Source organism: Rhinoraja longicauda, chromosome 7, assembly GCF_053455715.1.
Source record: "Rhinoraja longicauda isolate Sanriku21f chromosome 7, sRhiLon1.1, whole genome shotgun sequence".
Lineage (NCBI taxonomy): Eukaryota > Metazoa > Chordata > Chondrichthyes > Rajiformes > Arhynchobatidae > Rhinoraja > Rhinoraja longicauda.
Window position 1 is genome coordinate 7459089 of NC_135959.1, and position 26696 is coordinate 7485784.

At 50.2% G+C, this 26696-nt stretch overlaps 1 protein-coding gene across 1 annotated transcript in view; it reads right to left on the reverse strand.

Moving 5' to 3' along the window:
• The window catches only part of gyg2 (glycogenin 2), a 79524-nt gene that overhangs the window by 10898 nt on the left and 41930 nt on the right, over positions 1-26696 (reverse strand). The window contains exons 10-15 of the mRNA XM_078402923.1: positions 22968-23012; positions 11497-11532; positions 9270-9323; positions 6314-6400; positions 2760-2795; positions 171-209 (exon numbers count right to left, since the gene is read on the reverse strand). Of these exons, the coding sequence (XP_078259049.1) occupies positions 171-209; positions 2760-2795; positions 6314-6400; positions 9270-9323; positions 11497-11532; positions 22968-23012 (297 nt within the window). The remainder of the gene's footprint in view (positions 1-170; positions 210-2759; positions 2796-6313; positions 6401-9269; positions 9324-11496; positions 11533-22967; positions 23013-26696) is intronic.

Consider the following 26696-nt stretch of genomic DNA (forward strand, 5'->3'; position numbering starts at 1 on the left):
CAGCCATGATTGAATGGCAGAGTAGGCTTGATGGGCCAAAGGGCCTAATTCCACTCCTATCGCTTATGAATTGCTTTGGGGATTTGCATTCTAGACCAGAATCGACCTCCAAATCTTGCCTTTATAAGTTAATTCAAAATAAATAGCCCTTCTAAAGATTAAATACTTACTTTAGAAGACTCATCTTCAGAGCTAGTCTCGCCTCTCTTCTAGAGAAGAAAAATGGAAGCAAAAGCCCGATTAACATTTCAAAGCATGCTAATTATAAACTCGCAGCGTCAAACAGCATGGAAACAGGCCCTTTCAGCCCAACTTGCCCACACCGACCAACATGCCCCACCTACGCTAGTCCCACCTGCCTGTGCTTGTCCCACGTCCCTCTAAACCTGTCCTATTCATGCATCTGTCTCAATGTTCCTTAAACGCTGTGATAGAACCTGCCTCAACTACCTCCTCTGGCAGCTAGAAATGTGTAGGAAGGAACTGCAGATGCCGGTTTAAACCAAAGATAGACACGAAACGCTGGAGTAACTCAGCGGGTCACACAGCTTCTCTGGAAGAAAAGGAACAGGTGACATTTCGGGTCTTGACCCCGAAACGTCAATCTATTCCTTTTCAATAGACAATAGACAATAGGTGCAGGAGGAGGCCATTCGGCCCTTCGAGCCAGCACCGCCATTCAATGTGATCATGGCTGATCATTCTCAATCGGTACCCCGTTTCTGCTTTCTCCCCACACCCCATGACTCCGCTATCCTTAAGAGTTCTATCTAGCTCTCTCTTCAATGCATTCAGAGAATTGGCCTCCACTGCCTTCTGAGGCAGAGAATTCCACAGATTCACAACTCTCTGACTGAAAAAGTTTTTCCTCGTCTCAGTTCTAAATGGCCTACCCCTTATTCTTAAACTGTGGCCCCTTGTTCTGGACTCCCCCAACATTGGGAACATGTTTCCTGCCTCTAACGTGTCCAACCCCTTAATAATCTTATACGTTTTCTCCAGAGATGCTGTCTGACCCGCTGAGTTACTCCAGCGATTTGTGTCCATCCTCTGGCACCTCGATCCTTACACCTACTTCATCAGTCTGAAGAAGAGTCCCGAGCCAAAATGTCCTGTATGTCCTTTCCTTGCACAGATGCTGACTGACCCGCTCAGTTCATAAGTTCTAGGAGCAGAATTAGGCCGTTCGGCCCATCAAGTCCGCCCCGCCATTCAATCATGGCTGATCTATCTCTCCCTCCTAACCCCCTTCTCCTGCCTTCTCCCCATAACCCCTGACACCCGTACCTATCAAGAATCCATCTCTTCAGTTCCTCCAGCACTTTGTGTCAAACTCTCCTCCTCCATTCCCCGTTAATGTCAAATCCTCTGCAATTCGTGTGACCTCTCCACAAACACCGAACAGCCAAGGACAGACAACAAAGACCTGTCTGGACTGTGCATTCCAAAGTCCCCAAAGTTTCCGAATCAATCGGTTCAATTGCTTTAAGGGACAATAAAGGCCTTTGAGCAAGTTAGATAAATAAAAGCTGTGGAATGAATGCAGGCAGCGTTCTGGTTAATCTCCTCTACAGGCTCTCCAAAGCCTCAACATCTCTCCTGTAAAGGAGCTACTAAAGCTGCATGCAACATTGCATCGATCCATATGGATCATGTGCAGGCAGACCTGATTAGTTTAACGTGGTCTCATACTCGGCACAGACATTATGGGCCGAAGGGCCTGTCCCTGTGCCATACTGCTCTGTTCTACGTTATCACGTTTAGTTTAGAGATAAGGTGTGCGGAAACAGGCCCTTCGGCCCACCGAGTCCCAGTCGACCAGCGATCCCAACACTATCCCACACTATCCCACACACACTAGGGAGAATTTTACCAAAGCCAATTCACCTACAAATAGGGTTGTCAACTTTCTCACTCCCAAATAAGGGACAAAAGGTGACGTCACCGCCCCGCGCCCCACGTGACCACACCCAGCCAACGGCCACGTGCTCCCGCTCAGCTAATGGCGGCCTCCCAGGCTGGGAGGCGGGTTGCTATGCAACCTCCGTTCGGAGGCGCCCAGGCCTCCGGGCCTACAGTGCCCGGGCCTACAGCGTCCGGGGCCTACAGCGTCCGGGGCCTACAGCGTCCGGGGCCTACAGCGTCCGGGGCCTACAGCGTCCGGGGCCTACAGCGTCCGGGGCCTACAGCGTCCGGGGCCTACAGCGTCCGGGGCCTACAGCGTCCGGGGCCTACAGCGTCCGGGGCCTACAGCGTCCGGGGCCTACAGCGGCCCCTGGGCCTAAAGTGTCCGGGCCTACAGGAGCCCCCGGGCCTAATACGGGACAAGGACGGTCCCGTACGGGACAAACCAATTTAGCCCAATACACGGGATGTCCCGGCTAATACGGGACAGTTGGCAACCCTACCTACAAACCCGTACGTCTTTGGAGTGTGGGAGGAAACCGGAGAAAACCGACGCAGGTCACGGGGAGAACGTACAAACTCCGTACAGACAGCACCCGTAGTCAGGATCGTATCCGGGTCTCCGGCGCTGTAAGGCAGCACCTCTACCACTGTGCCACCCTGCCACCCTGCCACCCCAATTGTTAAGTCCTAATACAACCAACTATAGTTGACAACTGCCACAGACATATTTCCACAAAAACTAAGAGCAACGCATTACTTTGGGGATGTGCAGTGGAGACCTGAATCAACCCAAAGTCAATTTGCAAGTTAATTGAAAAGTAAATAGCCCGTCCTAAAGATTAAATGCTTACGGCTATAGTTGACTCATCTTCAAAGGCTGCCATTTGCTAGAGAAAAAAATGCAAGCAAAAACTGTATTAACATTTCAAAGCAAGCTAATTATAATTTATGTGGTAAAAAAATTCCACAGATTCACCACTCGCTGACTAAAGAAATTCCTCCTCAGCTCCTTCCTAAAAGAACGTCCTTTAATTCTGAGACTGTGGCCTCTAGTCTTAGACTCTCCCACTAGTAGAAACATCCTCTCCACATCTACACTATCCAAGCCTTTCACTATTCTGTACGCTTCAATGAAATCAAGAAAGTAATATTAATTATTCCAACGTTCTTTTTTTTCCCACCGATTCCAATTTTTTTTTGTTGCTTGTTGACTCTCAATCTAACTTTCCACTAACTATAGGGAGTTCTGTGAATGACTAACATGGACAGGGTGACCCAGTCTTAAGAAGATAGAATGATAAAAGCTCCAGGTTACAAGTTCACAAGTTTATAGGAGTAGACAATAGACAATAGGTGCAGGAGGCCATTCGGCCCTTCGAGCCAGCACCGCCATTCAATGTGATCATGGCTGATCATTCTCAATCAGTACCCCATTCCTGCCTTCTCCCCATACCCCCTGACTCCGCTATCCTTAAGAGCTCTATCCAGCTCTCTGTTGAATGCATTCAGAGAATTGGCCTCCACTGCCTTCTGAGGCAGAGAATTCCACAGATTCACAACTCTCTGACTGAATAAGTTTTTCCTCATCTCAGTTCTAAATGGCCTACCCCTTATTCTTAAACTGCGGCCCCTTGTTCTGGAATTAGGCCATTCGGCCCATCGAGTCTACATCGCCATTCAATCACGGCTGATCTTATCCCATTTTCCTCCCTTCTCCCCATAACCCTCTGACACCCATTCTAATCAAGAACTGGTCTATCTCTGCCTTACAAATACCCACTGACTTGCCCTCTGTAGCGCTCTGTGGCAAAGAGTTCCACAGATTAACTACCCTCTGACTAAAGAAGTTCCCCCTCACCTCCTTTCCAAAAGAACGCCCTTTAATTCTGAGGCTTTGGCCTCTGGTCCTAGACTCCCCCCCACTTGTGGAAACATCCTTTCCACATCCACTCCATCTATGCCTTTCATTATTCTGTAAGCTTCAATGAGAATCACCTTCTCAATAAGTCAGCAGGACCTGATGGTGTTTTTATACGGCAATTCTCCTGGTTAATAATTAATACCCAGACACAAGTGCATGATAAAAAGTTACTTGGAACCAAAGACACTAGAGGGACAAGATGGACCACTCCTTTGAAATCGTCTGTACCGAAATGTAGAATGTATCTCATCCATCAATTCACAGATTTCTGTTATTTTTCTGTTTAAATGTTTCTGCGAGTTTCTGCCTACTAAAATGGCGCCGCGACGCGCTACGGTTTTCAGGGTCGAGTGGTCCATCTTGCTCTGCTGTGTTACCTTTGCTTGGAACAGCAAGTAAATATAAATTAACTATTTTGTGTAACCTTCGTTCGCACTTTTCAGTGTGTCGTATTGGAACCAGAGTTGGGTTTTTAGTTGGCCACATTCGGACATCTTAACTTCCGACCACAAACTTAACAATAGGACAATGAACGCTTTCAAGCAGCAACGGGCCACACTGCGTGTGATAAATTGAAGCACAGATAGGCAATAACATTTTCACAGGCAGTCCTTAGAAAAACTGTCCTTAGAAAACAGAAACAGGCCCTTCGGCACACCTAGTCCATGCCCACCTAAAGACCCCCCCCCCCCCCCCCCCCACCCACACTAGTTCCAACTGCTGCGTTTGGCCCATATCCCTCTGAACTTTTCCTATCCATGTACCTGCCCCGATGTCTCTTGAACGCTGTTATAGAACCTGCCTCATTACCTCGTTCCTTCCGTACACCCACCACCTTCCATGTGCAAAAAGTTGCCCCTCAATCGACAATAGACAACAGGTGCAGGAGGAGGCCATTCGGCCCTTCGAGCCAGCACCGCCATTCAATGTGATCATGGCTGATCATTCTCAATCAGTACCCCGTTCCTGCCTTCTCCCCATACCCCCCTGACTCCGCTATCCTTAAGAGCTCTATCCAGCTCTCTCTTGAATGCATTCAGAGAATTGGCCTCCACTGCCTTCTGAGGCAGAGAATTCCCTCGGGTTCCTATTAAATCTTTTCCCTCCCCACCGTAAACCTATGTCCTCTGGTTCTCTATTTCTCTACTCTGGAGTCAAAGACTGTGCATTCACCCTACCTATTCCCCTAATTTTTGTACACTTGGAGGAGATCACCCCTCAGCCTCTTGCGCTCCGAGGAATAGAGTCTCAGCCTATTCAACCTCTCCCTACACCTCAGACCCTCGAGTCCTGGCAACATCTTCGTAAATCTACTCTGCACCTTTTTTCCAGCTTGGCAGCATCCTTCCTACAACATTGTGATCAAAACGGAACACAACACCCTAAATATGGCCTCACCAAAGTCTGACGCGACTGTACCATGACCTCCCATACACCTCTATCAGGTCACTCCTGCCCTCTAAGGAATAAAGTCCTAGCCTGACCAAACTCTCCCCATAGCTCACACCCCCCAACAAGTTCATAAGCTTCTAAGTGACAATAGACAACAGGTTAAGGAGGAGGCCGTTCGGCCCTTCGAGCCAGCACCACCATTCAATATGATCATGGCTGATCATTCTCAATCAGTACCCCGCTCCTGCCTTCTCCCCATACCCCCCTGACTCCGCTATCCTTAAGAGCTCTATCTAGCTCTCTCTTGAATGCATTCAGAGACTTGGCCTCCACTGCCTTCTGAGGACAGGAGCAGAATCAGGCCATTCGGCCCATCAAGTCCACTCCGCCATTCAATCATAGCTGATCTATCTCTCCCATTCTCCTGCCTTCTCCCCGTAACCATTGGCACCTGTACTAATCAAGAACCTATCTATCTCTGCCTTAAAAATATCCGTGGAAGGACTCGACTGCCTTCTGTGGCAAAGAATCCCACAGATTCACCATCCTCTGACTAAAGAATTTTTTCCTCATCTCCTTCCTAAAGGAACATCCTTTAATTCTGAGGCTGTGACCTCTGGTCCTAGACTCTCCCACCAGTGGAAACATCCTCCCCTCATCCACTCATTCTGGGCCTTTCTCCGTTTGTCCTGGCAACATCCTCGTAAACCTTCCCCGCTCTTTTCCAGCTTAGTAGCGTCGTATCTATCGCAGGGTCAACCAAAACTGATGGCGTTCCAAGGGCGGCCTTATCAACATTTTGTTCAACTGTAACATATTATCCCAGTGTCTGTGCACAATGGGCTGGCCGACGAAGGCCATTGTACCAAAGGTCTCCTCGACCGCCCAGTGACGCCAGCTTAATGACACACCCCCTCCCAACAGCAGGGTGAACTAAACGCAATGAATTGAATGCAAAAGGGTATTTGCACTCTGTTCAATATAATTGAGTGTAGAGGACTCATTAAAACGCAGTGTTAGATCACAAGGTCAACCAGTTTGGTCGAGAGGTTTGATTTACGATGCGATTTGCAGATCGATATTCACATGTACCATCTTCGGAGACAACGTAGTGGGCTCTCTGATATACGGCACAAACTGCCTTCTTACTTTATCTGCGTATTTACGTGCAATTATTTGCTGTTGAAAAGAAAAGAAAATGACCTGTAAATGTCACACTTCACTCAGTTTTGTATCATGTATCATTATCGTCACTGCATTGAGGGGGATGGAGAAGGGGGGGTGGAGAAGGGGGATGAAGACGGGGGGGGAGGGGAAGGGGGATGGAGTGGGGGGGAGGGGAAAGGAGGAAGGAGTGGGGGGAAGGGGATTGAGGTGGGGTGGAGATAGGGGGGGGTGGAGAGGGGGGGGCGGAGAGGCGGGGGCGGGAGAGGGGGGGGCGGGAGAGGGGGGGATGGAGAGGGGGGGATGGAGAGGGGGGGATGGAGAGGGGGGATGGAGAGGGGGGATGGAGAGGGGGGGATGGAGAGGGGGGGATGGAGAGGGGGGGATGGAGAGGGGGGATGGAGAGGGGGGGATGGAGAGGGGGGATGGAGTGGGGGGGATGGAGTGGGGGGATGGAGTGGGGGGATGGAGTGGGGGGATGGAGTGGGGGATGGAGTGGGGGGGATGGAGTGGGGGGATGGAGAGGGGGGGATGGAGAGGGGGGGATGGAGAGGGGGGATGGAGTGGGGGGATGGAGTGGGGGGATGGAGTGGGGGGATGGAGTGGGGGGATGGAGTGGGGGGATGGAGTGGGGGGATGGAGTGGGGGGATGGGGTGGGGGGATGGAGTGGGGGGATGGAGTGGGGGGATGGAGTGGGGGGATGGAGTGGGGGGATGGAGTGGGGGGATGGAGTGGGGGGATGGAGTGGGGGATGGAGAGGGGGGATGGGGTGGGGGGATGAAGTGGGGGGATGGAGTGGGGGGGATGGAGTGGGGGGGATGGAGTGGGGGGGATGGAGTGGGGGGATGGAGTGGGGGGGATGGAGTGGGGGGGATGGAGTGGGGGGGATGGAGTGGGGGATGGAGTGGGGGGGGATGGAGTGGGGGATGGAGTGGGGGGTGGAGTGGGGGATGGAGTGGGGGGTGGAGTGGGGGATGGAGTGGGGGATGGAGTGGGGGATGGAGTGGGGGATGGAGTGGGGGATGGGGGGTGCAGTGGGGAAGGGGGTGGAGTGAGGGGGAAGGGGGATGGAGTGGGGGGAAGGGGGGTGGAGTGGGGGGAAGGGGGATGGAGTGGGGGGAAGGGGGGTGGAGTGGGGGGAAGGGGGGTGGAGTGGGGGGAAGGGGGATGGAGTGGGGGGAAGGGGGATGGAGTGGGGGGAAGGGGGGTGGAGTGGGGGGAAGGGGGGTGGAGTGGGGGGAAGGGGGGCGGAGTGGGGGGAAGGGGGGCGGAGTGGGGGGAAGGGGGGTGGAGTGGGGGGAAGGGGGGTGGAGTGGGGGGGAAGGGGGATGGAGTGGGGGGAAGGGGGATGGAGTGGGGGGAAGGGGGCTGGAGTGAGGGGAAGGGAGAGGGTGCTGCACCAATGCAGGAGACGTTTGGTCCAGTAGCAAATAAGTCTCCTGGTAGCCAATCTTAATCAGATGAAATAGCACATTTTTTTGCTGATTGAGAATAATAGTGGAAAATAAATCTAACCAGAACAACAATGATAGATGACATTCTTCCCATGACCACGTGGGTCCCCCCTCCCCCCCCCCCCCCCTCCCCCAGGTGATTTAGAAGGGTGCAGCACAATGGCACTGAGTCCCAGGTTCGATTCTGACCTCGGGCGTTCTCTAAGTGGAATTTACACAACCTCCCCGTGACCCTCTTAGGTTCCCTCCGGTTGCTCCGGCTTCCTCCCTCGGTGCCGTCAAACGCTCATCTTGTGCTAACCCACCCATTTCTGGGATCGTTCTCGTAAACCTCCTCTGGACCTTCTCCAGAGCCAGCACATCCTTCCTCAGGTTACGGTGCCCTGAGTTGATCACAATACTCCAAGTGCGGCCCGACCAGCTCCTTATAGAGCCTTTTTAAAATAAAACCTTACCAGCCATGTTTGCAACTCCTGTACACACAGTGCAACTCACAAACTTGGGGGGGGGGGGGGGGGGGGGGGGGGGGGGGAGGGGGGGGGAAGGTTACACCATTGTGATGAAAGTACTGTGTCAGACTCAGCCCAGAAAATGCCATCATTGCTCAACACATCTAAATATTACCAAAACTCTCATCTTGTATGTATGTTCCCGAAATTCGGCCAAAACGGTACACGATAGCGCAACAACATTAGGGGCACCTTACTCGCCATTCGCCTGCGGTGTGCAGTATCAAGTTTCGTTATATTCTAAAAGTCATTCACTTTATAAACTTTAATAAACTCTACACTGTGAATGGAACAAGTCACTTTGATCTAATACTTCAGTGCTCGGCGTCACAATGGGAACCCCAACGGGTCATTTACAAAATCGCCATTTTGAGATCGCCATTTTGGGATCGCCATTTTGGGATCGCCATTTTGGGATCGCCATTTTGGGATCGCCATTTTGAGATCGCCATTTTGATCTCATACGGCATCTCATTCGAGGGTTGCCGGGCCCGCCTGCGCAGCGGCGCCGAGAGGGCCGGCGCCCGTCCTCGGCGTGCCCCCCCCCCCCCCCCACCTGACCTCCCTCCCTTTGGCGCAGCGGGGCGGCAGAGAGGGGTGGTCAAAGAAGATGACCACGGGCGCGGGGCAGCGCCTGGCGGCCGCTCTCCTTCTACTGGACGCCGCCCGGGGCCGGGGTGAGCGGCTCCCTCTCCCCTTGCTCCCCCCCCCCCCCCCCCCCCGCTCGGGCCCCGGGGGGGGGGGGAGAATCCCCAGCCGCCACGGCTTCGGATATACCCTGGGATCTTGCTGTGCGCTGTTGGATTTGGGGGAGGGGAGGAGGGTGCTAGACCAATGCAGGGGAGGTTTGGACCCGACGGGTCGTCCAGTCTACATTACAAATCACCTCATTTCCTTCTCACGGACCATTCGTTACTTACTCCTTTGGTCGTGGAAGAGGCATCATCTTTTCTTTTCATTATTCTATTTCTGGTCTGAAAGGAAAATTGTGCAAACGTAAGAACTCTACGAGACAACCCTGTTCTCAAACTAAGGTACAGCGTAGAGCAAGTGGGGATTTAACGCAAGTCAATTCAATTTAATTTATCCTCAGCTGGCAATTTTTAGATTTTTTAGATTTAGAGATACAGCACAGAAACAGGCCCTTCGGCCCACCGGGTCCGTGCCGCCCAGCGATCCCCGCACATTAACACTATCCTACACCCACTAGGGACAATTTATACATTTGCCCAGCCAATTAACCGACAAACCTGTACGTCTTTGGAGTGTGGGAGGAAACCGAAGATCTCGGAGAAAACCCACGCAGGTCATGGGGAGAACGTACAAACTCCGTACAGACGGCGCCCGTAATCAGGATCGAACCCGAGTCTCCGGCGCTGCATTCGCTGTAAGGCAGCAACTCTACCGCTGCGCCACCGTGCCCCGCCCTCGGGCAATCTCCCCGGTCCGTTGCCAGATCTTTTGGCAGTCGGCAGCTGCCGATAAGTGTGGGGAAGGAACTGCGGATGCTGGTTCAAAACCGGAGATAAGGCACTAAATGCCAATTCTCTGAATAAATTCAAGAGAGAACTAGATAGAGCTCTTAAAGATAGCGGAGTCAGGGGGTATGGGGAGAAAGCAGGAACGGGGTACTGATTGAGAATGATCAGCCATGATCACATTGAATGGCGGTGCTGGCTCGAAGGGCCGAATGGCCTACTCCTGCACCTATTGTCTATTGTCTATTGAGTACCAGAGGACATAGGTTCAAGGTGAAGGGGAAAAGATTTAATAGGAATCCGAGGGGTAACTTTTTCCACACAAAGGGTGGTGGGGGGATGGAACAAGCTGCCAGAGGAGGTAGTTGAGGCAGGGACTATCCCGTTGTTTAAGAAGCAGCTGGACAGGTACATGGACAGGACAGGTTTGGACCAAGCGCAGGCAAGTGGGAACTAGGGTAGCTGGGACACTGTTGGCCGGTGTGGGCGAGTTGGGCCGAAGGGCCCGTTTCCACACTGTGTCACTCTATGACTCTAAAACAAACGGTAATACATACAGTGGTGGTTGTTCCTGATCTTAGCAAGGTGAACAGTGCCGAAACGGTGCCAACTTGAGAATGCACTAACTTGCATTCACCATCAAGAACCATAACGAGACTCAACGACTGATGCTTCGATGGGTTTTGATGACCTTCCGGAGCCAGGGGGACTGGCCAAAAATGACAGTGATGTTTCATTATTTTACCAAGAGACGGAATGGGAAATTTGTTCGATTTTTCCAACAAAACTAATGCGTTGGTATTACCAAGGCAAATGACCCATGTTTTAAAGTGCCAGTGAAACAGATGGGTCACTTTTCTTTAAATCCAGCTCAAAACAGCCTTGCAGACACTTTTGCTCAAGACTGCCATATGAGGAAAGATTGGAAAGATTGGGCTGGTATTCACTGGAGTTTCGAAGGATGAGAGGGGATCTTATAGAGACGTATAAAATCATAAAAGGACTGGACAAGCTTGATGCGGGAAAAATGTTCCCAATGTTGGGGGAGTCCAGAACCAGGGGGCCACACAGTCCAAGAATAAAGGGGAGGCCATTTAAAACTGAGCTGAGAAAAACCTTTTTCGCCCAGAGAGTTGTGAGTTTGCGGAATTCTCTGGCACAGAAGGCAGTGGAGGCCAATTCACTGGATGAATTTAAAAGAGAGTTAGCTATAACTCTAGGGGCTAGTGGAATCAAGCGATATGGGGAGAAGGCACGCACAGATTACTGATTATGGATGATCAGCCATGATCACAATGAATGGCAGTGCTGGCTCAAAGGGCCAAATGGCCTCCTCCTGCATCGATTTTCTATGTTTCTATGTTTCTATGTTCTTCTTTTGCCGATGGATGAATTCTTGATTAGTACAGGTGTCAGGAGTTATGGGGAGAAGGCAGGAGAATGGGGTGAGGAGGGAGAGATAGATCAGCCATGAATGAATGGCGGAGTAGACTTGATGGGCCGAATGGCCTATTTCTACTATGCCCTATGACCTGATGAGGTCAGATCCAACATCGGTCATAGCGAGCGGCTAAAATTACCACTGGAGTCAACTTAAAAAGTACCACCACTACTTGTTCAATCTAAAATAAAAATGATTTAACCTCTCACTAAAAAATTGGATACTTACTGATTTAAATACTTCAAAGATTTTCTTCGTTTTTCTCTACATGAAAAATGGAGCAAACATTAATCTCAGTTAAAACTCATGTTTTCAAAGTCGACTTAGCACTTATGATTTAATTGAATAGAGCAGGTTCCAACTGGGGTTAGAACATACCTGTTTGTCTATGCGTGCATTATGTGGCCTTTATCTACGATATACATATATATGTATATTTACACACACACATACATATATACACATACATATACACACACACATACATATACACACACATACACACACACAAATGTTCATACACACATATACATATACACATACATACACACATACATACATACACACATATATACATATACACATACATACACACACATATACATACACACACATACATATACATATATATGATTGACCTCTTGCTTACTCGAAAACCTTTGGCAGCAATCCCGAAACCCTGCAAGATGGGAGGTCATGCCAGATAAAGGGTTTTCTTGCAGCGCACCAAATCACACTGGCATGGCGCCGGTGGTCTGAGCAATGCTCCGCAGCAAAATGTTACAACTAACAGAGTCAGAATGGGGAGAGGGAGGGGGAAAAAAAAATCCCCAGCGGGTCCCATGGCTACTGCTGTTCTCCAAGCTGGAAGGAGAGAGCACTTGAATGCCATAGAAACAGGGTTATCCGCGTGGTAGGAATGCTCGATGGAGAGCTGACATCTGGGAGGAGAACCATCGGCCGCCCCCAGCTACGTTCCAAGGACGTCTGCAAGAGAGATTTGAAGGCGCTCGACATCGACGTGGAGTCCTGGGAGAGCCTTGCAGCTGACCGCACGAGGTGGAGAGGTATCCTGAACCAACGTCTCAAAGAGGGGGGAGAGAAACTGATGAACGCGGCGGCAGACAAGCGGGCACGCAGAGAGGAGCGCGGCAACTTCAACAGACCAGAGACCGCACACAAATGTGACCTTTGCCACAGAGACTGTCACTCCCACATTGGTCTCTTCAGCCACAAGAGCGACGCTGCTCCAGCCGAGGTGTGGAGCAAGCAGCCAACTAGGATGCATCACCCATGACCGAGGGGGGCCTAAGAATAACTAAGAAGGAATGCACGCCTCCGATCCTGTAATTTGAAAGGCCGAGTCATGGCCCCAAATGCGGCAATGGTTCAATGCATCACTGGATGAAAACGTTGGGTGGTGGGGGGGGGGGGGGGTGTCGCTGAGGAAACAGTCCGGGGGGGGGGGGGGTACAAGTTTTTTTTTTTTTTTTTAAACCCAGCCAAGACCCACCAGATTGATCCCTGGCATGGCAGGACTTTCAGATGAAGAAAGACTGGATAGACTCGGCTTGTACTCGCTGGAATTTAGAAGATTGAGGGGGGATCTTATAGAAACTTACAAAATTCTTAAGGGGTTGGACAGGCTAGATGCAGGAAGATTGTTCCCGATGTTGGGGAAGTCCAGAACCAGGGGTCACAGTTTAAGGATAAGGGGGGAAGTCTTTTAGGACCGAGATGAGAAGGTAGTTGAGGCCAGATCATTGGCTATATTTAAGAGGGAGTTAGATGTGTCCCTTGTGGCTAAAGGGATCAGGGGGTATGGAGAGAAGGCAGGTACGGGATAGTGAGTTGGATGATCAGCCATGATCATATTGAATGGCGGTGCGTACAGGCTCGAAGGGCCGAATGGCCTACTCCTGCACCTATTTTCTATGTTTCTATGATCAGAGTTTAGTTCAAAGCAGTGACCTTCCTAAGGTAAAGGGCAGGGCTCACAGTTGAAAGAGAAAGTGCCTTGTGTTTCTATGACCCAACATTATGCCTGTCCGTGGGTGCGGGGGGAGGAGAGGGGAAGTTTTGTTGCCTCCATCACAGTGAGGGGGTGTTTGGAGTCACTGTGATGGATGTTTGTGTTGGGGGTCGGGTGTCCTGTGTTCTTTTCCTTTTTGCTGTGTCTTGTGACTGCTGAAATTTCGTTCGATGTTTGTGCCGAGTGACAATAAAGTTTTGTTATACTGTTATACTGTTATTAGTAGGGATCAAGTTTCTAAAGGAAAAGCCATCCAAAGGATGACAAATCTATCGGATTCCTCAGCTCGGATGAGCCAGATTCCGCTACCGAGGACTCGGGAGTCTCTCAGCGACACGGGGGAACTGCAGATGCTGGAATCGTGGGGGAAAAAGCACAAAGTGAATGGAGGAGCTCAGTTGAGTAACTCGTCCGGCACTTTTGCCCAGTCTCTTATCCAGCCCAACCTCTTTGCAAATTAATTCTGCACATTGGCACCCAATGCGCCCGGCACACCATTTTGGGCGTCAGTGAGCATATCCTTCTGCCTTCAGCTTACGTGCATGGAAAACGCTGAAGTAATTTTTGGGAAAACGTACGGAGATCGCCAAACAAAGATGCATTTCGAATCAAAACATCCACGGTGCCAAAAGAACTGCATCGAAATATTTTTTTTAAAAAGCAGTGGAAACATCACATGTAGCAGCAGAATGAAGAACAGCTCCATTCCCCAGTATTACCAGATCCTCGAACAGACCTCCCTGAAACCGTGGATGAATTTACCCAATCTTCCAACCTACCTCCTTGTGACCCTTGCATTTAAATTTTTTTTTATAACCTGCACTTCCGCTGCAGCTTTAATACTATATTGCGCACTCTTTTATACAGCATGTCCCACTCATGTATAGTATGGTATGGCATGGTTTGCATGCAAAGCAAAGTTTTCCCCACCGGATCTTGGCAATAATTAGCGACGCGCTCAATCAATACGCTAAAAAAACGGCATGCATCATCTCTGAAAAAAGGCCCAAAAAATAATTTTCTGTTTGAAAAAACAAAACAAAAAACATTTCATTATAAAATTAATTACAGCTGACCAGGACTTCTGTCCACCTTTGAGGAATTTCTGCTTGAAATAAATCATCAACACAGCAGCAGGAGAGAACTCACAACAGGTTAATCAAAAGCGTTGCAACGTTACTCCGTTCCTTCTGCCGTCTTAGACTATCCAACGGCAAGCAAGTGGCTCGGGAAAGGCTCTGTGGAATTCTCTGCCTCAGAGGGCAGTGGAGGCCAATTCTCTGAATGCATTCAAGAGAGAGCTGGATAGAGCCCTTAAGGATAGCGGAGTCAGGGGGTACGGGGAGAAGGCAGGAACGGGGTACTGATTGAGAATGATCAGCCATGATCACATTGAATGGCAGTGCTGGCTCGAAGGGCCGAATGGCCTCCTCCTGCACCTATTGTCTATTGTCTAACCGAGTGGCGTCAAATTTTGCGTTCAGCATTTACCAGTGCCAGTCACAAAGGCCGGTGGTGGCCAGTGCCAACGGGATCAACAGACTCATCGGGAAGGCTGGCTCCGTCCTGGGGGCGGAGTTGGAGTTGGGTTCACGGGATGCGGTCTTGGAGGGGGAGGATGCTCCTCAAACTGCGGAGCATCCTGGACAATACGGCTCACCCCCTGCATGACACATCTGGTCAACCCGAGGAGCACCTTCAGCAACAGACTGGTCCCACCAAGATGGAGCACAGAACGCCACAGGAGATCCTTCTTCCCTGTGTCTTTCAAACTGTACAACCCCTCCCCCCTTCAGTCATGGGGTAGACTGACCCTGGGGACACCATTCTGCTTTAGTTAAACATTTTGTTCAAGATGGCCGCGTCGTTGTGTTTGGCTGCCTGCCACTATATGTTTCTTTTTTTTCCTAATCAGATGTGCAGCACTTTGGTCAACGTGGGTTGTTTTTAAATGTGCCATTGTAGCGACCATAGAGAATGGTCCAGGTCGTCGAACCCTCGGATTGGCCAGCGAGGTCACGTGGGAACGCGACCATAGGGATTGGTCCAGAGAGCGACATCGCTGATTGGCCAGCGATGTCATGTGCGCGTTTGGCGCCCGATTGAGTCAGTTCGGCGAAGTCTTCAAGGAAGACAGAAAGTTTGTATTGGTTGTCCTTTACCTTGTTGTTTAACTCTGTATCCGAATATTGCGGCTGCAATAAACTCCTCTTACAACCAACAAGTTTCGGACTCGCCATACTATACAAATAAAATTGACTTGACTTGACTTGACTTGTGTCATGGGGTAGACTGACCCCTTCTGTCATGGGGTAGACTGACCCCCTCCTCCCTCCCCCCATGTTTGCACATCCCCAATCCTTCCCACTCATCACTTTAATTTCATGTTTCATGCATCTTGTGTTATTTTTTCGATTGTTGGCAGATCGATTTCCCTCCTGGGTTAAATAAAGTTCTATCGTTTCGTATCGGAAGGGTCCAGAACACGATTGGAGCAAAAAGCTGGCTAGGAAATGCAAGTATTGTTAGGCGACAGGGACGGTTTACAAAGCTAGTTGCAATCTGATATTCACATGTACAATCTTCACTGATGATTTTCCACGCACATTAGCACGAATCAGTATAGGTGCTGTGACAGTATTTGAAGCTTTATTTGTATAATATAACTGTTGAAAATAAAGAAAATAATAATCCATCAGCTTCCATCGTTTAATATGCTGCGATGCCCGAAATGTTTCTTTCTCTACCCCTTCCTCCCTCCCCCACCCCTCCCCTCCAATCTCCCCCATTCGTGAGACAGCAGGCATTACCACGTGGGGCAGCATCTATCGACCAAACTCTAATCGCCCCTTGAATTGAGTGGCCCTCTCGGTAATCTCAAGGAGAAAGCAAGTGTCAACCACATTGATGTGCAGGACCAAATTTCAGATGCTGGTTCACACCAAAGACAAACACAGATCTTAAGCTAGCAATGCCCCACCCTCAGGCAATCTCCTCAGTCTGTTGCCAAACCTTTTGCCAGTCTGGTGACAAGTGTAGGAAGGAACTGCAGATGCTGGTTCAAACCGAAGATAGACACTAAATGCTGGAGTAACTCAGCGGGCCCGGCAGCATCTCAGGAGAGAAGGAATGGGTGACGTTTCGGGCCGAGACCCATCTTCAGGCAGAGAGTCTCCAAAGAAGGGTCTCGACCCAAAACGTCGCCCATTCCTACTCTCCAGAGATACCTCCTGCCCCGCTGAGGAGCTGCAGATGCTGGCTCTGGAGAAGGGTCTCGACCCGACACGTCACCTACCCCTTTCCTCCAGAGATGCTGCCTGACCCGCTGGGTAATATTCCAGCACCTTGTGTCTATTTTCAGCCGCATTGAAGGCAGTGGAGGCCAATTCTCTGAATGCATTCAAGAGAGAGCTGGATAGAGCTCTTAAGGATAGCGGAGTCAGGGGGTATGGGGAGAAGGCAGGAACGGGGTACTGATTGAGAATGATCAGCCGTGATCACATTGAATGGCGGTGCTGGCTCGAAGGGCCGAATGGCCTCCTCCTGCACCTATTGTCTATTGTAGTCGCTGATGAGAGCGACATGCTCACGGCGCCGGAGACCCAGATTCGATCCTGACCTCGGGCGCCGGAGTCTTTACGTGGAGTTTGCACGCTCTCCTCGTGACGGCGTGGGTTTTCTCCGGGTGCTCTGGTTTCCTCCCATGTCCCAAATACGCGGGCCAATTGGCCTCTGTAAAATTGCCCCTCCCCCTCCTCCAAGTGTGCAGGGAGTGGATGAGAAAGTGGGACAACATAGAACTAGTGTGAGCGGGCGATCGATGGTCGGCGTGGACTCACTCAGTGGGCAGAAGGACCCGTGAAGAAAGACTGGATAGACTAGGCTTGTACTCGCTGGAATTTAGAAGACTGAGGGGGGATCTTATTAGAAACATATAAAATTCTTAAGGGGTTGGAGAGGCTAGATGCGGGAAGATTGTTCCCGATGTTGGGGAAGTCCAGAACCAGGGGTCACAGCTTAAGGATAAGGGGGAAGTCTTTTAGGACCGAGATGAGAAAACATTTCTTCACACAGAGAGTGGTGAATCTGTGGAATTCACTGCCACAGAAGGTAGTTGAGGCCAGTTCATTGGCTATATTTAAGAGGGAGTTAGATGTGGCCCTTGTGGCTAAAGGGATCAGGGGGTATGGAGAGAAGGCAGGTACAGGTTACTGAGCTGGATGATCAGCCATGATCATATTGAATGACGGTGCAGGCTCGAAGGGCCGAATGGCCTACTCCTGCACCTAATTTCTATGTCTATGTCTATGATCTCTAAACAATGCATCTCTGCAGATCAGACCCAAGAAAAATAAATTCCCTGCAGGATATCAGTGAGATTTTTTTTTCTTCTGTACTCGTTTCCATTACGAGCGACTCCAGATTCACAAAATGTACTTTAAGTCAACCTCTCAATCTGCCCTGGTACGGTTCCAACACGAACCTCCAGATCAGTCTGAAGAAGGGACCCCAACCGGAAAGCACTTTGCGTCTGTCTCATGATCAATAGTTCAGTCCTCTGGATATTGGTGTGGTTAAACACTGAGCTACACTAAGCAAACAGACAGACTCTTCCTGAAATGAATAAACGCTAAACAAACAGAGGTCAAAAAGGTTTCATTCCTGAAACGCTACAACCTAAATATATCGAAAGCCAAGTCCTGGCGCGTTAACTCCGCGTCAATCCAAGGGTTGAGGAAGGGTCTCGACCAGAAACATCACCCATTCCTTCTCTCCAGAGACGCTGCCTGCCCCGCTGAGTTACTCCAGCACTTTGCAGCTATCTTCTGTTTAAACCAGCATCTGCAGTTCCTTCCTGCCAGAACACACCTGCAGATGATCAATCGGCTCAACATTGGGTCACCCTTTTAATGATGGAAAGCCATGAAAACAATGGGCCATTATGGACGCCACACTTCTTGTGGCCACCTGTTGTCCCTGGTTTGATCTGGCCTTTTCTCGCCTCCAGTTTAATTCCTTATCTCCCCCCCCCCCCCCCCCCCCCACCACCCCCCCCCACCTCTACTTCCAGTCTCAGCAAGGTTCCCGACCTGAAACGTCACCTATTCTTTTTCTCCAGAGATGCTGCCTGACCCGCTGAGTTACTCCAGCAACTTGCTTCCATCCTTCAATGATGGATATCCATCGTGAAGAAACGCCAAGAATTGAGAAAGCAAACCAAGGACAAAAGACCACAACTACCGCCTCAGTGCTCCATATAAATGTTCTTCTTTGCCACATTTGCTTTCCAATCCCAATGAAGTAAAATCCAACATTAGTCTGTGATCTTAATGAGCCTTTTCAGGTTTTACAGCAGAGCATCCAAGTCAATAGACAATAGACAACAGACAATAGGTGCAGGAGGAGGCCATTCGGCCCTTCGAGCCAGCACCGCCATTCAATGTGATCATGGCTGATCATTCACAATCAGTACCCCGTTCCTGCCTTCTCCCCATATCCCTGACTTCGCTATCTTTAAGAGCGCTATCTAGCTCTCTCTGGAATGCATTCAGAGAATTGGCCTCCACTGCCTTCTGAGGCAGAGAATTCCACAGATTTACAACTCTCTGACTGAAAAAGTTTTTCCGCATCTCTGTTCTAAATGGCCTACCCCTTATTCTTCAACCCTGGTTCTGGATTCCCCCAACATTGGGAACATGTTTCCTGCTTCTAATGTGTACAATCCTTTAATAATCTTATATGTTTCAATAAGATCCCCTCCCATCCTTCTAAATTCCAGTGTATACAAGCCTAGTCGCTCCAGTCTTTCAACATACGACGGTCCCGCCATTCCGGGAATTAACCTAGTAAACCTACGCTACACTCCGTCAATAGCAAGAATATCCTTCCTCAAATATGGAGACCAAAACTGCACACAGTACTCCAGGTGCGGTCTCACTCGGGCCCTGTCCAACTGCAGAAGGGCCTCTTTGCCCCTATACTCAACTCCTCTTGTCATAAAGGCCAACATGCCATTAGCATGTTTACATACATGCCATGTAAATTTCCCCGGCGTGGGACGAATAAAGGAATATATTATTATTATTATTAGCTTTCTTCACTGCCTGCCTGCTGCACCTACATGCTAACTTTAAGTGACTGATGAACAAGGACACTCTTTGTACTTCCCCATTTCCTAACGACATCATTCAGATAATAATCTGCCTTCCTGCTCTTTCCACCAAAGTGGATAACCTCACATTTTTCCACATTAAACTGCATCCGCCCACTCACACAACCTGTCCAAGTCACCCCTGCAACCTCATAGCATCCTCTTCACATTCTCTTTGCTGACACTAAAGGCACCTCCAACTAATGCAACACTTTCCCCAAAAACTCAGTATATATATATTTTTTAAAAAACAAAGAAACAAAGAACGGATGATGCTTGTTCACAAAGAAAAAGCCGCAAAGTGCTGGAGTTAGTCAGCACCCCTGAAGAATATGAACAGGTGACATTTCTTGGTCGGGGCCCTTCTTCGGTCTAAAGGTAACTGAAATGAAACATCACCCATCCATGCCCTCCAAGGATGCTGCCTGACCCGCTGAGTTACTTCTGTGCTTTCCACTATAAATAACAATGGGCTCCCTGAAGATCTGTGAGGAAAAACTAACCGAGGGCTGCAAGGTTGTAGACGAAGCCATTCTAACTCACTGACATCCTGTTGGGAAGAAAATATGCACGGCCCCGACTTGGTTTGGAGACACCAGTGCCTTCAATGCAGTTGACTCTTTGCTGTCTTATGAAATGGCCAACCAAGCCACTCAGGTGAGGCGGCAATGAGATGGGACAACACCATGCACGTCGTAGAAATAACTACCCAAGGTTTCCCTCAATTACCTCAGTTTAGTTTAGAGATACAGTGCAGGAAACCGGCCCTTTCTGGCCCGCGCCGACCAGCGATCCCCGCACACGTTAACGCTATCCTACACCCACTAGGGGTGTAATTTTTTACGTTTACCGAAGCCAATTAACCTGCGTGTCTGTACGTTCTTTGGGGCGTGGGAGGAAACCGAAGATCTCAGAGAAAACCCATATGGGTCACGGGGACAACAGACAATAGGTGCAGGATTAGGCCATATGGCCCAGCACCACCATTCAATGTGATCATGGCTGATCATTCTCAATCAATGCCCCGTTCCTGCCTTCTCCCCGTACCCCCTGATTCCATTATCTTTAAGTGCTCTATCCAGCTCTCTCTTGAATGCATTCAGAGACTTGGCCTCCACTGCCTTCTGAGGCAGAGAATTCCACAGATTCACAACTCTCTGACTGAAAAAGTTTTTCCTCATCTCTGTTCTAAATGGCCTACCCCTTATTCTTAAACTGTGGCCCCTGGTTCTGGACTCCCCCAACATTGGAAACACGTTTCCTGCCTCTAACGTGTCCAACCCCTTAATAATCTTATACGTTTCAATAAGATTCCCTCTCATCCGTCTAAATTCCAGTGTATACAAGCCTAGCCGCTCCAGTCTTTCAACGTACGACAGTCCCGCCATTCCGGGAATTCCGAGAACGTACAGACTAGCACCCTTAGTCAGGATGGAACCCGGGTCTCCGGCGGATGCATTCGCTGTAAGGCAGCAGCTCGACCGCTGCGCCACCGTGCCGCGCCGAACCTGCCACGCCAACTTGGAATGACATCGCCGCCCCTTTGATGGTCAATGGGTCATGATCATCGGGCTCCCTATTTGACCATCAGGGTGAATGCACTTCACTGCGGATGCCAAAAGAATAGTTCAAGGTAGCAACACCACCTTCCCAAGAGTTGCGTTTATTTGCCCATAAAGTCCACCGTGAAAATAAAAGCCAGCGAGCTCCTGGGTTACTGTGTCAAAGGGGCGAAGGTGCGGTACAGCGGTAGAGTTGCTGCCTCACAGCGCCAGGGACCCTGGTTCGATCCTGACTACTAGGGCGCTGTCCGTACGGAGTTTGTACGTTCTCCCCGTGGTTTTCTCCGGGATCTCCGGTTTCCTCCCACACTCCAAAGGTGTACAGGTTTGAAGGCCAATTGTCTTTGGTTAAAAAAAAAAAAAAAATTTGCGAACTGTCCCTCGTGTTTAGGGTGGCGTTGGTGTGCGGGGATCGCTGGACGGCACGGACTTGGTGGGCCGAAGGGCCTGCTTCCGCACTCGATCTCCAAACTAAACGTGACGCGTGGACCTCCAAACCAAAGGCAATCCCAGGGACTGCCCCCCCTCAATGATGATATTTTAACCACGGACCCACTGCTGGTTAGCAAATGAAATCTTGGGAGCTGCAACCACAAGCATTTTGTAAATATGGGGACGATTGATCCAACGAGCTGGGGGGGGGGGGGGGGGGGAAGAAGATGAGGGAGGTGGTTTGTATGCGACAAAAACAAATTGGCATGATACTGTGGGGTTCAAAACACAAATGCCAAAGCGCGGCGGTAGAGTTGCTGCCTCACGGCGCCAGAGACCCGGGTCCGATCCTGACGACGGGCGCTTGTCTGTACGGAGTTTGTACGGTCTCCCCGCTATTCTTGCTATTGAGGGCGTGCAGCGTAGGTTTACTAGGTTAATTCCCGGAATGGCGGGACTGTCGTATGTTGAAAGACTGGAGCGACTAGGCTTGTATACACTGGAATTTAGAAGGATGAGAGGGGATCTTATCGAAACATATAAGATTATTAAAGAGTTGGACATGTTAGAGGCAGGAAACATGTTCCCAATGTTGGGGGAGTCCAGAACCAGGGGCCACGGTTTAAGAATAAGGGGTAGGCCATTTAGAATAGAGATGAGGAAAAACTTTTTCAGTCAGAGAGTTGTGAATCTGTGCAATTCTCTGCCTCAGAGGGCAGTGGAGGCCAATTCTCTGAATACATTCAAGAGAGAGCTGGATAGAGCTGTTAAGGATAGCGGAGTCAGGGGGTATGGGGAGAAGGCAGGAACGGGGTACTGATTGGGAATGATCAGCCATGATCACATTGAATGGCGGTGCTGGCTCGAAGGGCCGAATGGCCTCCTCCTGCACCTATTGACTGCCCGGCTTTTCTCCGGTTTCCCCCCACCCCCCTCGCTCCAAAGACGGACCAGGACCAGGCCTGGTTGGGGGTTAATTGGCTTCGGGTAAAAAAATTGTAGATTGTCCCCCCTGCGTGTAGTGAGGATAGTGTCAGTGTGCAGTGGGTCACTGGTGGGCACGGACCCTGCGGGCTGAAGGGCCCGTTTCCGCACTGCGTCTGGAAAACAGCACTGATCCTTGTGCGGTGATCCCCGGGACATTGCGCTCCAATCCCTACCGCTTTAGACCAGTCGAGGTTTACTGCTGCTGCTGCCGCCGCCCGGCCTGCCGGAGGATGCAAGTCCCGTACACGTGCCAGAGGTCAGAAGCACTTTGCCTCAACGTACCGTTTTTGTTAAGAACCCGGTACAAACATGGAGGAGGGGGTAATGGCTTCTAAAGCGTGCAGCAGAGCTGGCTCAAGGTACTCCCTTCCACCAGGAATTCGAGCCCGTCTCCATTGAGTGACCATCGCTCGCCTCCGAGCACACGGGTCGTTACCCGCACGAGTTACCCTGTCCCAGGATCCATCATCGCTCCCAGTCCATTCAAACAGCATTAAAAAGTACCTCCGTCGTTCTCTGCCGGACAAGTGCTTACTTTTTTCAGAACGTACGTCGAGCCCGGCTCCACGGTGTCTTTTTTCTATTCGAAAGATAGTGGGAAGAGGGGAAGAGGGGGGGGGGGGGGGGGGAGGGAGGAGTGCATTAATACATCACTACTTTCCGAGTAACAGGTTGACTATGGTAACAGGGCAAGACATATTCCACTTGTTTTACACAGGGGCGATTATTTACCGGGCTCTCCCTCCCCCCCTCCCCCCGTTTAAAATCGGGAGCCTTGCCCGTGATGGTCGAATGTTATCGAATATAACGGGCGCATGGCCTCAAAATAAAAGGACAATAGACCTTTGGAGTAGGAGGACTGGAGGGATTTCTTCAGCCAGGGTGTGGAATTCAATTCCACAGAGGGTGGTGGCGTGCTTATTTTGAGAGCGGAGATAGGCAGGTTCCTGATTAGTGAGGGCGTCCAAAGGTTGCGGGGAGAAATGGGGCGAAGAGGGGAGGAATAGATCAGCCATTATCCCGGGCGTGCAGCGTAGGTTTACTAGGTTAATTCCCGGAATGGCGGGACTGTCATATGTTGAACGACTGGAGCGACTAGGCCTTGTATACACTGGAATTTAGAAGGATGAGAGGGGATCTTATCGAAACGTATAAGATTATTAAGGGGTTGGACACGTTAGAGGCAGGAAACATGTTCCCAATGTTGGGGGAGTCCAGAACAAGGGGCCGCAGTTTGAGAATAAGGGGCAGGCCATTTAGAACTTAGATGAGGAAAAACTTTTTCAGTCAGAGAGTTGTGAATCTGTGGAATTCTCTGCCTCAGAAGGCAGTGGAGGCCAATTCTCTGAATGCATTCAAGAGAGAGCTAGATAGAGCTATTAAGGATAGCGGAGTCAGGGGGTACGGGGAGAAGGCAGGAACGGGGTACTGATTGAGAATGATCAGCCATGATCACATTGAATGGCGGTGCGTACAGGCTCGAAGGGCAGAATGGCTAGCACGCAACAAAAAGCTTTTCACTGTACCTCAGCACACATGACAATAAACTAAATTAAACCGGGTGGGCTGGGGTGGGGCTGGTGCTGGGATCTTGTGCAGTCAGCGCCAGACCCTCGGGATTGAACTCTGATGAACTATTCTAGATACCTCAGGAACCATGGTCTCACTGTTACAGGAACTCAATACAGGTGGACAAGTTCATAGTTTAGTTTATTAAGTGTAAGAAAATAACTGCTGGTACAAATCGAAGGTATTTATTTCACAAAATGCTGGAGTAACTCAACGCCTTCGCTCAGTCCGCCTTAACCAACCTGATCTCCCGGTGGCTGAGCACTTCAACTCCCCCTCCCATTCCCAGTCTGACCTTTCTGTCATGGGCCTCCTCCAGTGCCATAGTGAGGCCCACCGGAAATTGGAGGAACAACACCTCATATTTCGCCTGGGCAGCTTGCAGCCCAGCGGTATGAACATCAACTTCTCCAACTTTAGATAGTTCCTCTGTCCCTCTTTTCCCCTCCCCCTTCCCAGTTCTCCCTCTATCTTCCTGTCTCCACCTATATCCTTCCTTTGTCCCGCCCCCCCCCCCCCCCCCTGACATCACCCATTCCTTCTCTCCTGAGATGCTGCCTGACCTGCTGAGCATTTTGTGAAATAAATACCTCAGTTTAGTTTGTTGTTACGTGCTGCAAGGGACAGTGGTAAGCTTTTGTTGCACGCCAACCAGTCAGCGGAAAGATAATACATGATTACAATAGATCCATTTACAGTGTCTGGATACATGATAAAGGAATAACGTTCAGTGCAAGGTAAAGCCAACAAAGTCCGATCAAGGATAGTTCGAGGGTCATCAAAGAGGTAGATAGCAGTTCAGCACTGCTCTCTGGTTGCGGTAGGATGGTTCAGTTGCCTGATAACAGCTGGGAAGAAACTGTCCCTGAATCTGGAGGTGTGCGTTTTCACACTTCTATACCTTTTGCCCGATGGGAGAGGGGGAGAAGAGGGTGTGGCCGGGGTGCGACTCTTCTTTCATCAGTGATAGGAGCAGAATTAGGCCCTTCGGCCCATTGAGTCTACTCCGCCATTCAATCATGGCTGATCTATCTCTCCCTCCTAAACCCCATTCTCCTACCATCTCCCCGTCTCCCCTGACACCCATCAACAGGTTAATGAGATGCTGCGCAGTTATCTGATCCCAAAACACTTGCAGAGTGCAAAAACACAACTAGAATTTGCTTTGTCCATGTACACATCTATTATAAACACTGCACGGGAGTTAACCTTCAACAGACAGTGGTAAATACTACTTGTGTGAATAAGAAAAGTATTCACACCCAATTTCTCTTGTGATACCTTAACCGGACCATCATTATTAAATCATAACTCTTATGCTGGAGTTTCACCTTTTTAAAATAAAGTAGCACAGCGTGACAGTGTGAGAGATGGAAACTTTGTATTGGCGTTGGGAGAGTTGAGTTCTCTGCCACAGAAGGCAGTGGAGGCCAATTTACTGGATGTTTTCAAGAGAGAGTTGGATTTATCTCTTAGAGCCAACGGAATCAAGGGATATGGGGAGAAAGCAGGAACGGGGTACTGATTGTGGATGATCAGCCGTGATCACGCTGAATGGCGGTGCTGGCTGGAAGGGCCGAATGGCCTACTCCTGCACCTATTTTTCTGTGCTTCTATGTTTCTGGGAAAGGGCACGTTGGGTACTTGGGGTGGGGAATGGAAAGTAGATTTAGATTTTACAAAGGGAACAACTGTGTGTGGTGGGTGACAGGCGAGAGGGAGATTCACTCCATGTGGAACAGACTGGGAACGATCGGCAATTACTTTTCCTCATGTGAAATGCTTCCGATGCGATAAATGAGGGGGGTGGGGGCGGGCAGGCGGGGGGGGGGAGGAGAGGGGGAAGGAAGGAAGGAGTGAAGGAAGGAGAAAAAAGGAGGGAGAAGGAAGAAAGGAAGGAAGAGGGAGGGGAGGGAGGAGAAAAAGGAGGGAGGGGAGGGAGGAGAAAAAGGAGGGAGGGGAGGGAGGAGAAAAAGGAGGGAGAAGGAAGAAAGGAAGGAAGAGGGAGGGAAGGAAGGAGAAAAAGGAAGGAGTGAAGGAAGGAGAAAAAGGAGGTAGGGAAGGAGAAACAGGAGGGAGGGAAGGAGAAATAGGAGGGAGGGAAGGAAGGAGTAAAAGGAGGGAGGGAAAAAAGGAGAAAAGGGTGGGAGGGAAGGAAGAAAGGAAGGAAGAGGGAGGGATTAAGGGAGAGAGGGAAGTAAAAAGGGAAGGGAGGAAGAGAGTGCGGAAGAGGTAAAAGGAGGAAGGAAGAAGAAAAAAGGGAGGAAGGGAGGAAGAAGGAAAGATATTGCCCAAGCAGGCATTCCCTGCCAGGGACCTTCCAGATGAGGACTTGCCTTCCCCAAGACAGGCACCAGGTGGCGATGCAGAGCTGGAAAGCCCTCGGTGTACCGGGAACACCACAGAGAGAGAGTCACAAGGAAGTGCGGACGCCGGGACCTCGAGAGGAACCCCCAGTGCTAGAGACGGTCAAGTGGGCCAGGCAGCGTCTGTGGGGATTAGCGGGAAAAGGGGGGGGGGGGCCAGCGTGGCGGTCAGTTCCAGGCGGATCGAGGCACGGCGGCCTGTAGATCCGCTGCCTCACGGCGCCAGAGACAAACGGGTTCGATGCTGGCCTCGGGTGCTGTCTGTGTGGAGTTGGCACGTCCTTATCGAAACGTATAAGATTATTAAGGGGTTGGACACGTTAGAGGCA